The following is a 13,392-nucleotide window of genomic DNA, read 5'->3' as shown; positions in this document are numbered from 1 at the left end:
TTCTCCAAATTCCTCACACATAAAAACTAGGCATGTTACTGAGAAGCCTGACAAGAACCCTCCTCGTTTACTTTTAACAAGTCCCCCCTCGCCTTCTGAAGTGGAACACTCCAGACACAGGGTCTCTCCACCAATAAGAAGAAGAAGAAGAAGAAGAGCTGGTTCTTATATGCTGCTTTTCTCCACCCGAATGAGGCTCAAAGTGGCTTACAGTCGCCTTCCCTTTCCTCTCCCCACAACAGACACCCTGTGGGGTGGGTGAGGCTGAGAGAGCCCTGATATCACTGCCCGGTCAGAACAGTTTTATCAGTGCCGTGGCGAGCCCAAGGTCACCCAGCTGGCTGCATGTGGGGGAGCGCAGAATCGAACCTGGCATGCCAGATTAGAAGTCCGCACTCCTAACCACTACACCAAACTGGCTCTCTGATAAGAACTGTATGAATAGTTTAATGCTCCATTCCCAGGGTTAAATATTGTAAACCCAATGATTTACAGCCGACTAAAAGCGATGGCGCCTCTGGACCTCTCAATGTGCCACCAAGTTTCAGACTATCAGCAGTTTGGAGACATCTGAAAGGTTCTGCATACTGGGAAAGGCAGACGACTCGCCTCTGGGGGCTGCACATTAGGCACTCCCAGTGACCGTCTAACTTTTCTGCAGTTCTCCTGCTTCTGTCTCCTGCCCAGAAGCAGACCTGCAGGGAGGGCCATGGCTCGGGCAGCAGGTTGTCTGTGTTTCACAAGGGGGTCCCAGGCTCAATTTCTGGACGAGGGAGGAAGGGATGCGAAAGATACCCAGGAGAGCCCCTGCCAACAGAGAGGGCAATACTTTATCTAGAAAGAACAATGGTCTCGCTTAGTCAAGGGAATTTAAAACAAACTTATATTCTTTTTTTTTTCTTTCCTTTTTGCTGGAACTCTGTCAGACTAAAAACAAAGACTTATCTGTAGAGATGGGAATGGAATTAAAAACAGCTCTATGAAATAGCATAGATACTATTTATTATTAATTTTTAGAAACTTGCCTAGTCTCATATTTTAAATGGATATTCACATAAATATCTCCAATGCTTGATTTCTTTTTGAGAAGCAGAATCATGGTGTCTGTTTGCACACTAGACCACTCACGTGCTGTGGGTGTGCGGGGGGCCTATCAGCCTGGGGGGGGGGGTGCTCAGCCTGAAGAGATGAGGGCTCACCAGCATCTAAACCACTCCAGAGGGCTGCCTAGCGGAGCTGTTCCACCGGGCCTCTGGTTGTGCCCAGGCAACACCATCACAGGAGCTGCCCTCCCCGCTCAGAACATCCCCCTGCCAGGACGGCTCCCCTCTGATCGGCCCCCTCAGGGAGACAAACAACAGGAACAACAGGCTCTATGAAGGATCGACTCTTCTGTTCTTTGATTCCTTATTGCGTATTGTTTTAGAATGTCCAAGCGGGTAGCCAAGTTGGTCTGAAGCAGCAGAACAAATTTAGAGTCCACCTTTAAGACCAACAAAGTTTTAAAATGTTTTTAATCACCCTGAACTAACAAGGAAGACGCAGTGTACATAAAAAAATATTTGTTTGTTTATATTATTTCTGTTTCAATTTCTATACCACCACTCCCAAAAATGACTTGTTGCAGTCATTTTGGTGTAGTGGTTAGGACTGCAGATTTCTAATCTGGCATGCCGGGTTCGATTCTGCACTCTCCCACATGCAGCCAGCTGGGTGACCTTGGGCTCGCCACGGCACTGATAAAACTGTTCTGAAAAAGCAGAAATCTCAGGGCTCTTTCAGCCTCACCCACCACCCCACAGGGTGTCTGTTGTGGGGAGAGGAAAGGGAAGGTAACTGCAGGCCGCTTTGAGCCTCCTTTGGGTAGAGAAAAGCGGCACATAAGAACCAACTCTTCTTCTTCAGTAATCTCAAGGCTCAATCAGCCTCCCCTCCCTCACAGGGTGTCTGTTGTGGGGAGAGGAAAGGGAAGGCAACTGTAAGCCACTTTGAGACTCCTTCGGGTGGAGAAAAGCGGCATATAAGAGCTAACTCTTCTTCTTCTTCTTCTTCACAACCTCTCTATAATAAAACCCCACAAAACTATCATTAAGCCCCCCCCAATTACATCCCCCCTTGATGGTGAAAACTCCCTCCTTCTGATGCCTCATCGGGGATTTTTTCCGGAGAAGCCAGATGACCTCCATGGGGAGCCCAGATCTTCCTTGCCCTGGCCTCAACCGAAGACCTGGTAGAAGAGCTCTGTTTTGCAGGCCCTGCGGAACTACTGAGAGAGCTCTGACAGGACCTGCCGTTCACCCGGGAGCTCACTGTATCTGGCCGGATGGGTGCACATGCCAAAGAAAGTACATTGAACAGTTTTTACCATTAGCATTGCTCTTGGATGCCCAAGCTGTAGCAACATCATGATTTCCAGGGTTACAGCTCTGCAAGGCAGCCTTCATTGTACATTCAAACGGAGATTTGGACTCTTCTGGAAAAGGCACAGATGGATTTATGGCAAATCCATGGTTTAAAGTCTGGGTCAACTTTAACTTGCGAAATCGGTTGGACATCCTGTTCCACCATGACTAAAACAGAAATGCACCAAAAACAAAAAACAACCAACAACCCATACTCATTATACACAATAAACAACTAGGTAAATAATCTGCAATTGACATTAATTTTCTAAGTATCTTCCCAGAGCTCTGGACGCAGCCTTCTACCCGCTCATGAAGACAGTTTTAGGATGGTAGCCAGCTTGGTCTACCTCAGAAAAGCAAATCTGAATCCAGGAGCATCTTAGAGACCTACAAGGTCCGGGGGGGGGGGGGGTGTCCTGATTGATGGCACACAGGAAGCACACAGAGGCAGTTTCTGGGCACGGGAGTTTGGGGAGCAATTCATGACCCAGACATCAATATACAGGTACTGGGTAGGTACGTCTCACAGCTTCAAGGGAAGTCCAAGAACAAGGCTGCAAAGGTAGAAGCCAAAGTCAGAAATGAAGCAGCCAATCCAGGCAGCAAGGTCAGTAGCTAATGAGCAAGCTACGTCCACACAGACACTCCCTCTCTTCTCTGCTGCTCACCTCCTTGCACTGCATCAGGCACATGCCGGTGGCCTCAGTCCTGCTCCTGCAAGCATGCCTTCTCATCACTGGGGCTGGGCCGGCGGGCTGCTCAAAGTCTCTCCCAATCTCCCTCCCATGGTGTTCCTGAGGCCCTGGTGATGGGGGGCAGGGGGGTTAACTGACTGGCAGCTGACTATCTCTTGGCAGCTCAGAACTGAGGAGCCCATGGGCTGGTTCCTGGCTGGGGCTCTAGGTCTGACTGCAATTCCCCAGAGGAGTCTTCTGTGCTTCTTGCCTCTGCTGGGTAGGGACTTTGAGGAATCAAAGTTCTGATGACTCTCAAAATCATCTTGGCCTCTGCAGTGCCACGAAGTTCCTCGGCCCACTTTTATTAATCTCAAGGCAAGGTGAATGGCTCAGCTCCTTCCTGGAGCCAATGCAGTTGTTGGGGAAAGGATTACCTTAGAAGAGGAAGGCGGTGGGATGCACTACGATGACGACTCAGTGGGAGAAAGCCGGGCTGCGCCCCTGGGAAGCTCTCCCATTGTGACAACAACTGACCATTTGAGTTGCTGAGTTGGGCAACTCTCCCAGCTCCAGACAGAAACTCCGGCCAGAGCTTGCGGCTTCACAGGACCATCTGGAAACCCCGATGACTTTGTCCCTGGCTCTAGGCAGTGGTGCTGCCACCGCTCAGCAGGCAGCAGGTTAGCCGCTCCTCCCTTCTGCTGAGAGGGGGAAGAGGCACCTGCATCTGGCTGCTCAGTGCCCCAGCTGGGGACAGCATGAGCGACATGGCTCCCTCCGGATCTGTGAGGGATTCAGCGTGGGAAGGAGCCCCCAAGAGTGCCAAGCTGGGACGAGGGGCAAATGGAGAGGAGAGACGGAGCTGGCTGCTTTCTTGGTTGCCTTGGCTGTGGTCTGATGCTGACTCCTCCCGGGGGGGGGGAGGCCCCCTCAGCCCTGACAGCACAAGGTCAATTAGGAGAAGCATCTCTGGGTGGAATCCCAGCTGAACGGATTCCAACAAGCCTTCTGCATTTCCGCCTTCAAGAGAAGCAGTCATTCGTCATTTATGGAACTCGCATACCTTCAGTCCTCCCCTGTCATCCGGCAGCGCGAGGGCATCTAAAGGCCGCTTGTTCCGCGAAGACGAGGCCGCTGCTCTGCTGCTCTGCTTGCTCTTCTCCTTCTCCACTTGCATGCATGCCGATGCCAGCAACCGAATGACTTCTGCGTCTGAGAAATCCACAAGTGCTTCAGGATGCAAACAGTTCTGTATCCCCAAAGGTTTTGTTAGGAACAAGCCTCCTGCATTGTGAGACCCGGAAGCATTGTGTACACACGTTGTGTGTACGCACACACAAGAGTGAGAAAGAAAGAGCAAAATACCTGGATCATTCAGAAGCATTATCAAGTCAAAAGCTGTGTATCCATTCTTAGCACGGAGATTGACATCAGCTCCTTGATTTAGTAAATACTTAACCACGTCTTTATTCCTTAAAAAAAAGACACAGGTCACACATTAGGCACGCAAAAAGGAAATGGCGGTGCTCCTCGGGCATTTAAGTCCCTCTAAACTTTTACTGGTCTCTTTTCAGCCAGCTACTGCTCAGCTACAAGTGCCCGACGGGACCCAAATGATTCTGTTCGGTTGTTTCCCAGTCTTGCAGACCTGCTGCTTGACCTGCACGGAAGCTCAGCTTTATGACCAGTGCTGGGGTTGTTCTCCTAAGGCTGTTAATCCACAGAACCCAAAATATTTTAGTTTTTCAGCTGCAGTTTCTTGCCAGCTCTCATGGCACTCGGGAAGTCCACACAATTGTCATGATGACCCTGCTGCTGTTTACAGCATCATCCATCCCAGGAGAAGGAGAAGCCCAAGAAGTCTCTGAACCAGCCTTCTGAATTCAAACTAGTGACCAGCAGGAGTTCAGGAGTTGCCATGAACTCTATGGGCCAGGTCAGGTGGGCTGGACAGTAGCTAAGCCCAAGTCAGGACGAGTTCAGACTGTCCACGCTGATACGGATCTGTCTATTCTCAGGCCACCCAATCACCAATTCCTCCCCCTTCTCTTTAGGGCCGCCTCAAGTGACAAGAGGGTCTCAGGGTGGGGGATTCAGCCTGGGTCCTTCCCCACCCCCTTCTAGCCAGAGGACCTGCCGACATTCAGGCCTTGGGCATGAAACTTGTCCGTGCTGCGTGCCCCCGTGTGCAGGCGCCGGACCCAGTCTGTCCGCTCTCTTCTCACCAGTCCTCTGTGGGGCAGCGGTTCAGTGCAGGCTTGAATCCCGCTCAGTCTCAGGAGCTGGCTGGCCGGCTGGCCCTGGACCAGCCTCACACTCACAGCCTCAGTCGCTTCCCAGGCGACTGCGAGGACAGAGTCAGAGCGGGAGAACGAGGCCAGCTTCTTTGGAGAGAACCGGATCAAGAGAGAACCACCAGCACCCGTGGTGCTACGGTTTCCCTCTTCTTTCGGGGCCTGTTCTACGGAAGCGCTGCATCGTCCCCTCGGCCCAGCAGGAGGGAGGGGCCTGCGTAGAAGGGGAATGGGCAGGCCTGGGTGCTCCTCTACGCTTGCCCAGCTTCTCTCCCTTCTGCAGGGCCCCCCAGAGTGGGCAGGCCGGAGGAAGCCAGGAGTTCTCCGCAGGAACAGAACTGGCTCCTCCAGCCCCTGGGGTCCTTGGTCACGTGAACACAGCACGGACCCTCAAGGCCAGCACGGGCTCCTTCTCCCCCCCGCCGGGGAAGACCGTTTCTTACCCGTGATATGTTGCCTGCATGAGAGCGGTCCAGCCATGGACAGTATCTTGCTTGTCGATTTCTGCATTTCGGGAAACCAGTAACTGTACCAGTGGCAACTGCCCAGTGACCGCTGCGATCATCAGTGGGGAAGCACCATCATCATTCAAAAGGTTGACCTGTGCTGGGTCTTCATCTGTGATCTCTTTGACCAGCTGAATGTTCCCTGCCAAGATAGGAATGTGTTTGAGCAACAGGTGAGTCTTCAGAGCTATAAAATGAAGATTTAGCATATCACACCAAACCAGCGTAAAACCAGCACCCCCAGCCTGGGTCCAGACCCAACAGCCACCCCTCAGCCCCAAAGCCCAGCCACCCAGCAGCTCCCAGCTGAACTCACCCAGCCCAGCATGAGTCTAGACTGGGAAAGGGTCAGCCTCCAGCACCCAGGAGAAGGATCTGTCCAGCCGCTGCACGAAGACCACCAGTGAGGGGGAGCTCCCCACCTCCTTAAGGAGGCCGTTCCAGGGCTAGACTCCTAGAATCCTAGAGTGGGAAGGGGCCATGCAGGCCATCTAGTCCCACCCCCTGCTCAGTGCAGGATCAGCCTCAAGCATCCAGGAGAAGGATCTGCCCAGCCGCTGCTTGAAGATGGCCAGTGAGGGGGAGCTCCCCACCTCCTGAGGCAGCCCCTTCCACTGCAGAACTAGACTCCTAGAATCCTAGAGTGGGAAGGGGCCATGCAGGCAATCTAGTCCCACCCCCTGCTCAGTGCAGGATCAGCCTCCAGCATCCAGGATGAGGATCTGTCCAGCCGCTGCTTGAAGACGGCCAGTGAGGGGGAGCTCCCCACCTCCTAAGACAGCCCTTTCCACGGCTGAACTAGACTCCTAGAATCCTAGAGCGGGAAGGGGCCATGCAGGCAATCTAGTCCCACCCCCTGCTCAGGGCAGGATCAGCCTCCAGCATCCAGGAGAAGGATCTGTCCAGCCACTACTTGAAGACCGCCAGTGAGGGGGAGCTCCCCACCTCCTTAGGCAACCCCTTCCACTGCTGAATTGGACTCCTAGAATCCTAGAGAGGGAAGGGGCCATCCAGGCCATCTAGTCCCACCCCCTGCTCAGAGCAGGATCAGCCTCCAGCATCCAGGAGAAGGATCTGTCCAGCCGCTGCTTGAAGACTTAACACCATGGAGGTCCCACGTTCGGCCTATCCTACATCAACTGCAGTGGCTTCCAGTTGAATTCCAGATCAGGCTAAAGGGTCTTTAAAAGCCATATGCACTCATGTGGCCTAAGGGGAAGCGAGTACCTTCAAAGCCATATGCAGTTATAGCCCAGTGTTCCTGAGGCACTGCCTTTCTGCCCATGTCCCTGAAAGAGATTTGCACTCTGCCACTTCCAACCAGCTAGCAATCCCCGGCCCAAAAGAAGCCTGCTTGGCCTCAACAAGGGCCAGAGTCTTCTCTGTCCTGGTCCCCGCCTGGTGGAACGAGCTCCTGGAGGAGATCAGGGCTCTGATGGAATAAAAACAGTTTTTGCAGGGCCTGCAAAAGGGAGCTCTTCTGCCAGGCATTTGGATGAGGCCGACCAGAATCTGCAACCCTGCTGGGTCCCTGAACACCCCTCTCAGGAATCCATGTACCGGAACCGAGCCATGGACCTTTTGATCATTTCATTTCATTCATTCATTCATTCATTCATTCATTCATTCATTCATTCATTCATTCATTCATTCATTCATTCATTCATTCATATTTTTATACCGCCCTCCCCGAAGGCTCAGAGCGGTTTACGTATAACTGAAACTATACATGAAACCAGACACATAATAACATGAATATTATTAATTGATAAACCGGGTGACAGTATAACATAACAGTGTATCGTAACATAAACGGTCATAATTCAAACAGGTCCAGGAGTCTTAGTGGGTTTCTGGGGGGAGGGGGGGCAGGGGTCCTGCACATGTTGGTTGGTTGGCCTGGCCTCAGCCAAATGCCTGGTGGAAGAGCTCCCTTTTGCAGGCCCTGCGGAACTGTTTTAGTCCCTTCAGGGCCCTGATCTCCTCCGGGAGCTTGTTCCACCAGGTGGGGGCCAGGACAGAGACTGCTCTGGCCCTGGTCGAGGCCAGGCAGACTTCTTTTGGGCCAGGGACCAGTAGCCGGTTGGTGGTGGTGGAGCACAGAGCTCTTTTGGGGGCATAGGCAGGGAAGCGGTCCCTCAGATGCACTGGGCCCTAACCGTGAATGGCCTTGAAGGTAATTACCAGAACCTTTAACCTGATCTGGAATTCAATTGGCAACCATTGCAATTGATGCAGAATGGGCCAGATGTGGGACCTCCACGGTGTTGCAGTGAGGATCCTGGCCGCTGCATTTTGGACCAGCTGTAGTTTCCGGGTCAAGGCTAAGGGCAGGCCTGCGTAGAGCGAGTTACAGAAATCCAGCCTGGAGGTGACCGTCGCATGGATCACTGTGGCTAGGTGCTCTGGGGCCAGGTAGGGAGATGGAAGAATGCCAGCCGCGCTACCTTTGTGATCTGGGCTTCCGTTGTGAGGGAAGCATCCAGGATCACGCGCAGGTTCCTGGCGGAGTGAGCCGTAGAGAGCTGCACACCATCCAGGGCAGGCAGACGCGCTTCCTCACATGGGCCCTTCCTACCCAGCCACAGGACCTCCGTCTTTGAAGGATTGAGCTTCAGACGACTCTGCTTCAGCCATCTCGTCACTGCTTCCAGGCAGCTGGCTAATGCTTCTGGGGGGGAGTCAGGGCATCCATCCATCAGGAGGAAGAGCTGGATGTCATCGGCATATTGATGACAACCCAGCCCAAACCTCCATACCAGTTGTGCGAGAGGGCGCATAAAGATATTGAATAGGATAGGAGAGAGGACCGCTCCTTGTGGGACTCCACAAGAAAGCTGACAATGGTCTGATGTTTTGTCTCCAATTGCAACCCTCTGTCCACGATCCCGGAGGAAGGAGATCAGCCATTGGAGGGCTGTCCCTTGTATTCCGGCATGGATGAGGCGGCGAGCTAGAAGCTCATGATCGACTGTGTCGAACGCTGCTGAGAGGTCTAGTAATATCAGCAGTGCCGACCCGCCTCGGTCCAACTGGCGACGGAGGTCGTCCGTCAGGGCGACTAGCGCTGTCTCTACCCCATGGCCAGGCCGGAAACCTGACTGGGATGGGTCTAGGACCGAAGCTTCTTCCAGGTATTCCGTCAGTTGGTTTGCGACTGCCCTTTCTTGGAATTATTCTTGGAAAGCGGTTATCTGTTCTTGTTCTTGTAGTTACCACTGATGTACTGTGTTATATTTTACCTGATGTAGAAACTGGTTCAATGTATTGTTTACGTTCCATGTGAGCCGCCCTGAGCCTCAGGGGAGGGTGGTTTACAAATGTAATTAATACATAAATAAGTAAGGTTGGAGCACACAGAAGTGGAGGCCTTTGCTCCCTTTTCAGAGCAGCCTGTTTGCCAGTTGTTTGAGAGAGCCATCTTAAGCAGACTCAGCATCCTACTCAGCTCTATCCAGCAGAGCATGCCTAGGATTGCCCTGGTGGCCAGGCCATTTTAAATACTGATTTTTTGTGGTTATTAATCTTTATGTGGGGAGAGGGAGAACCTCGTGGTTTGAGAACAAAGTCACAAAAGAGCCAAGAAGAGCAGGAGGAAGCCCACCAAGAGCTTTTCTGAGCACCAGGTCTTCGTAGCTGACCCAGAGGAGAAAAGAGCCCTCATTCAGAAAGTTTGATGAGCAGAAAACTGCCAAAATGAGAAAAACTGATTCATACAGCCTTTGATGGAGATACCTAAGGCAGCCATGCTCCGAATACATGAGCGCCACATTTAACACCAATAAAAGGAATGAAGTTTGCGTCCAGTGGCACCTCTAAGACCAAGGAAGTTTCATTTGGCATGAAAGTTTACACCAGGAATACAACATTTTTGCAGGATTGTTCCCCTGCTTCAGAGCAACGTGACGACCCACCTAAAGCGATAAAAAGAATTCCTTACCCATCTTCAAGGCATGAAAGATATCAGGCTGCCTCTTCTGCTTATCTGGAAAGGAAAAGGGACAGGGGGTCGCCTGACTGCTGTGCTGCAGCCAGCCCTCGGAAACAGCCTTGTGAAGTCTATTGTAACCAAGCGGTCTTACTTCCTATGCTGCCCAAAACAAAATTCAGGAGGAGCCCAATAGCCAGAGGAGCCCACTTGGACTTTGAAACTGGGTCTATTTCTCTTCTGCTTTGTTCCGTTGCTCCCTTTCCACCTGGCTCAGGGCACAAAACCATTCCCCCTTACCCTCGCTTGTTTCTAAAATGTTTCATAGAGCCATTCATAATAAAATGCACATTTGAAACAGTGCGGGGTTGTGGTTATCTGGAAGTCCCAGATTCTTCAAGACAGAAGGCTAGAGAGTCACCTGACAGAAATGCAGATTTTATGAACTTGGGCAGGTGGTGAGTGGGTGGGCAGGAAGGGATGGGCCAGGGTTGGTCTCTGGTGGCCCTTCCCTGCAGACCCAGGGAATTGCTGATGACCACTGTGGGGTGGGAGGTCAATGTACTCCAAGCCAGGCTGGATTCTGAAGATTGGGGGGTGGGGGAGATCACTCGGTCATGAAATTGGGGTCACTGTGGGTGGGCAGGTAGCTGTGAGTGTCCTGCATAGTGCAAAGGGTTGGACTAGATGACCCTGGAGGTCCCTTCCAACTCTATCATTCTATGATTCTAAATCCCACTTTGCTGCAGGAGCATGCTGGTGTCCCTGGGCCAGTCACACAGTATCGGCCTAACCTAATCCTCGCAGGAGTGTTGTGGGAGGAAAAAGTGAAAGAAAGTTGGGTAACATCAGCTACTTTGGGTATACTGAAGTAAGGACGGCAGCCTGCGGAGGAAGGCGAGCCAGCCCCGGTGCCGCAGAGGGCCTGGGAGTGCCGTAAGACCCAGCACAACACTCGGGGGCAGCGAGCTCCGGGCTACCAAGGGAGGAGACCGAGGGGCAGGCCGGGCCCTCAGCCAGGAGCTTGCGGAGGGGGAGGCACAGAGGGGCCCAGCCCTCCGAGGGCCTGGGGGGAAAGGCAGAACTGCCCCCGAGGGACTCTGCGCCAGAAGAGCCAGGCCGCCGTCCTCCTGGTCTGGGAGGAATCTCAAGCAGGTACACGAACGCAGAATCCTAACGCTGTTGAGGCCTCTGAGGCCTGGCCACTGTTCGGCCTTGCTGCTGGGAGGGATTCGGTGGTGCCTTCTTCCAACGCTGGAAAGATGGGCCAGAGGAGGGCCGCCGGGGGTGGCGGGCGGGCGGGCGGGGGAGGCGCGCGTACCTGTCCGGGGCCCGGCCCTGGTGAGCGGCGCCAGGTAGTCCCTCACGTCCTCGCGCCGGAAGTCCGCGGCTATTTCGTAGGGCGTTTTGTGCAGGACGTTCGGCCGATCCGGCTCGGCGCCGCTGCTCACCAGCTGCTGCGCCAGGCCCAGCCTCCCGCTCAGCGCCGCCAGCATCAGCGGGGTCCAGCCCGTGGGCGGCGCGGCGCGATTGCAGTCGGCGCCCCAGTCGAGCAGCAGGCGCACCACCGCCTCGTGCCCGTGCTGCACGGCCGCCAGCAGCTCCCCCGGGCTCTGGGGCTCGGCGGCGGCCAGGCGAGCGCCGGACTCCAGCAGCGCTTTGACCAGGCCGACGTGGCCGCCCCGCGCCGCCACGCTCAGCACGCTGGCGCCCAGCTTGTTCTGCGCGTGCAGGTCGGCCCCGTGCTCCAGCAGGATGCGCGACACCGACAGCTGGCCAAACCTGCCGACGGGAGAGCGGCCGTGAGACGCCCGGCAAGACGAAGGAAGAGCCCGCCCGACATCCGCCCCGGCCCCGGCCCCGACCCCGGCTCACCGGGCGGCTTGCATCAGCGGGCTCCAGCCGCAGCAGTTGCGGCTCTGCACCGACGCGCCCCTGCGCAGCAGGAAGCCCACCAGCTCCTCGTGCCCGCCGGCCGCCGCGAACTGCAGCGCCGTGTTGCCGGCCTCGTCCGTCCCGTCCACGGGCACCGCGCCCGCCCCCGCCCCCGCCGCCTCGCCCCCCGCCGCCTCCTCCGCGCCCAGCAGCAGCCGCCGCGCGCCCTCGCAGTCGCCCTGCTCGCAAGCCCGCAGCAGCCGCTGCACGCCCGACGGCACCCCGCACTCGCCCATGGGCGCCCCGAGGCGCGGACGCAGGGCTCGGCGGGCGGGCAGGCAGGGCCCGGCGGGGCGAGGAGGGGAGGGGCGGGAGCCGGCGCAAGCCCTCCTCTTCCCGCGGCCACGTCTTGCGCCCGCCCACCCACCGCCCAGACGCCTCCCCTTCTGGCGCGGGTGGGCAGGGTGGGCGCCGTGGGCGCGGCCGGGAGAGGCAGCCAGCCGGGAAAGGGCCCAAAGGTCGTGTCTTCGCCCCTCCCCTTTCCCGGGTCCCTGGCAGAGATATCAGGTGGTCTGTGGTGGGGAGAGGAAGGCGATTGGAAGCCGCTTTGAGACTCCTTCGGGGAGAGAAAAGCGGCATCTAAGAACCAACTCTTCTTCTTCTTCAGAAATCTCAGGGCTCTCTCAGCCTCCCCTCCCTCACAGGGTGTCTGTGGTGGGGAGAGGAAAGGGAAGGCGACTGGAAGCCCCTTTGAGACTCCTTCGGGTGGAGAAAAGCGGCATCTAAGAACCAACTCTTCTTCTTCTTCAGTAATCTCAGGGCTCTCTCAGCCTCCCTCCCTCACAGGGTGTCAGTTGTGGGGAGAGGAAAGGGAAGGCGACTGGAAGCCGCTTTGAGCCTCCTTCGGGTAGAGAAAAGCCAGTCAGTTCTCTTAGAGCTCTCTCAACCTCACCCACCTCCCAGAGTGCCTCTTGTGGGGAGAGGCAGGGAAAGGAATTGTAAGCCACTCTGAGACACTTCCTGGTAGAGAAAAGCATTTATAAGCCACCTCTCTTTCCTCTTCATCATGACTTGTTTTCCATCTGAACCAAATCCCTACCAGCTACAAGCACCGCGAGACATTGAGTTGGAGTTTACTGTTATTTTACCGTCATGGAATCTGTTATATATTTTTAAATGATTGTAGATTTTTATAATTGGATCGTTGTTTTATGTGTTTTATTATATTGTGAACTGCTGCAAACCAGCTTACTGGGAGCAACAGTATATAAATCTTATTAATAAATAATAAACATTTTTCTTTTAAAATCCCCGCTATGCAACATTGGCACTTGTTCCTCATCCCCAGACTGCCTAAATCCCTCTGAAACTACCTCAGGCTTAGTTCTGCCTGATAGCCAAGTAAATACGGCATCCAAAATGACTGCCAGGAATTAATTGTTTAAGGCGCTACAAATCAAGCAGGCAGGCAAAAGACCTGTGACATTTTAGAAGCTGATTTTCGTTGTGCAACAACAATCACCTTTAGCCTATTTCAGAGGCATCCCAAGAGCTACCGGAGTCAGCGTGGTGAACCAGGGATCCCCAACCTGAGGCCAACAGGCCTCTTTCTCCAGCCTGCTCATCTGCTGCTCTCCCCCTCGGGGCCTTTTCCCCTCAGACCCATCCTGTGCTTCTTGCCTCATCTACTGCTGCTCACCCTGGCCC

The 13,392-nt window shown here is 54.5% G+C and overlaps 1 protein-coding gene across 1 annotated transcript in view; it reads right to left on the bottom strand.

The window, feature by feature from the left end:
• ANKS6 (ankyrin repeat and sterile alpha motif domain containing 6) overlaps positions 1-12,256 on the bottom strand; it is a 37,819-nt gene extending 25,563 nt beyond the window's left edge. Inside the window, exons 1-7 of the mRNA XM_077310261.1 lie at positions 11,686-12,256; positions 11,132-11,592; positions 9,823-9,867; positions 5,820-6,024; positions 4,448-4,554; positions 4,146-4,294; positions 2,366-2,570 (exon numbers count right to left, since the gene is read on the bottom strand). Of these exons, the coding sequence (XP_077166376.1) occupies positions 2,366-2,570; positions 4,146-4,294; positions 4,448-4,554; positions 5,820-6,024; positions 9,823-9,867; positions 11,132-11,592; positions 11,686-11,981 (1,468 nt within the window). The 5' untranslated portion in view covers positions 11,982-12,256. The remainder of the gene's footprint in view (positions 1-2,365; positions 2,571-4,145; positions 4,295-4,447; positions 4,555-5,819; positions 6,025-9,822; positions 9,868-11,131; positions 11,593-11,685) is intronic.
• Positions 12,257-13,392: the final 1,136 nt, after the last annotated feature.

Source organism: Paroedura picta, chromosome 14, assembly GCF_049243985.1.
Source record: "Paroedura picta isolate Pp20150507F chromosome 14, Ppicta_v3.0, whole genome shotgun sequence".
NCBI classification, from domain to species: Eukaryota; Metazoa; Chordata; class Lepidosauria; order Squamata; family Gekkonidae; genus Paroedura; species Paroedura picta.
Note: the sequence above shows the minus strand (reverse complement) of the source record. Positions and strands in the feature narration are given on the sequence as shown.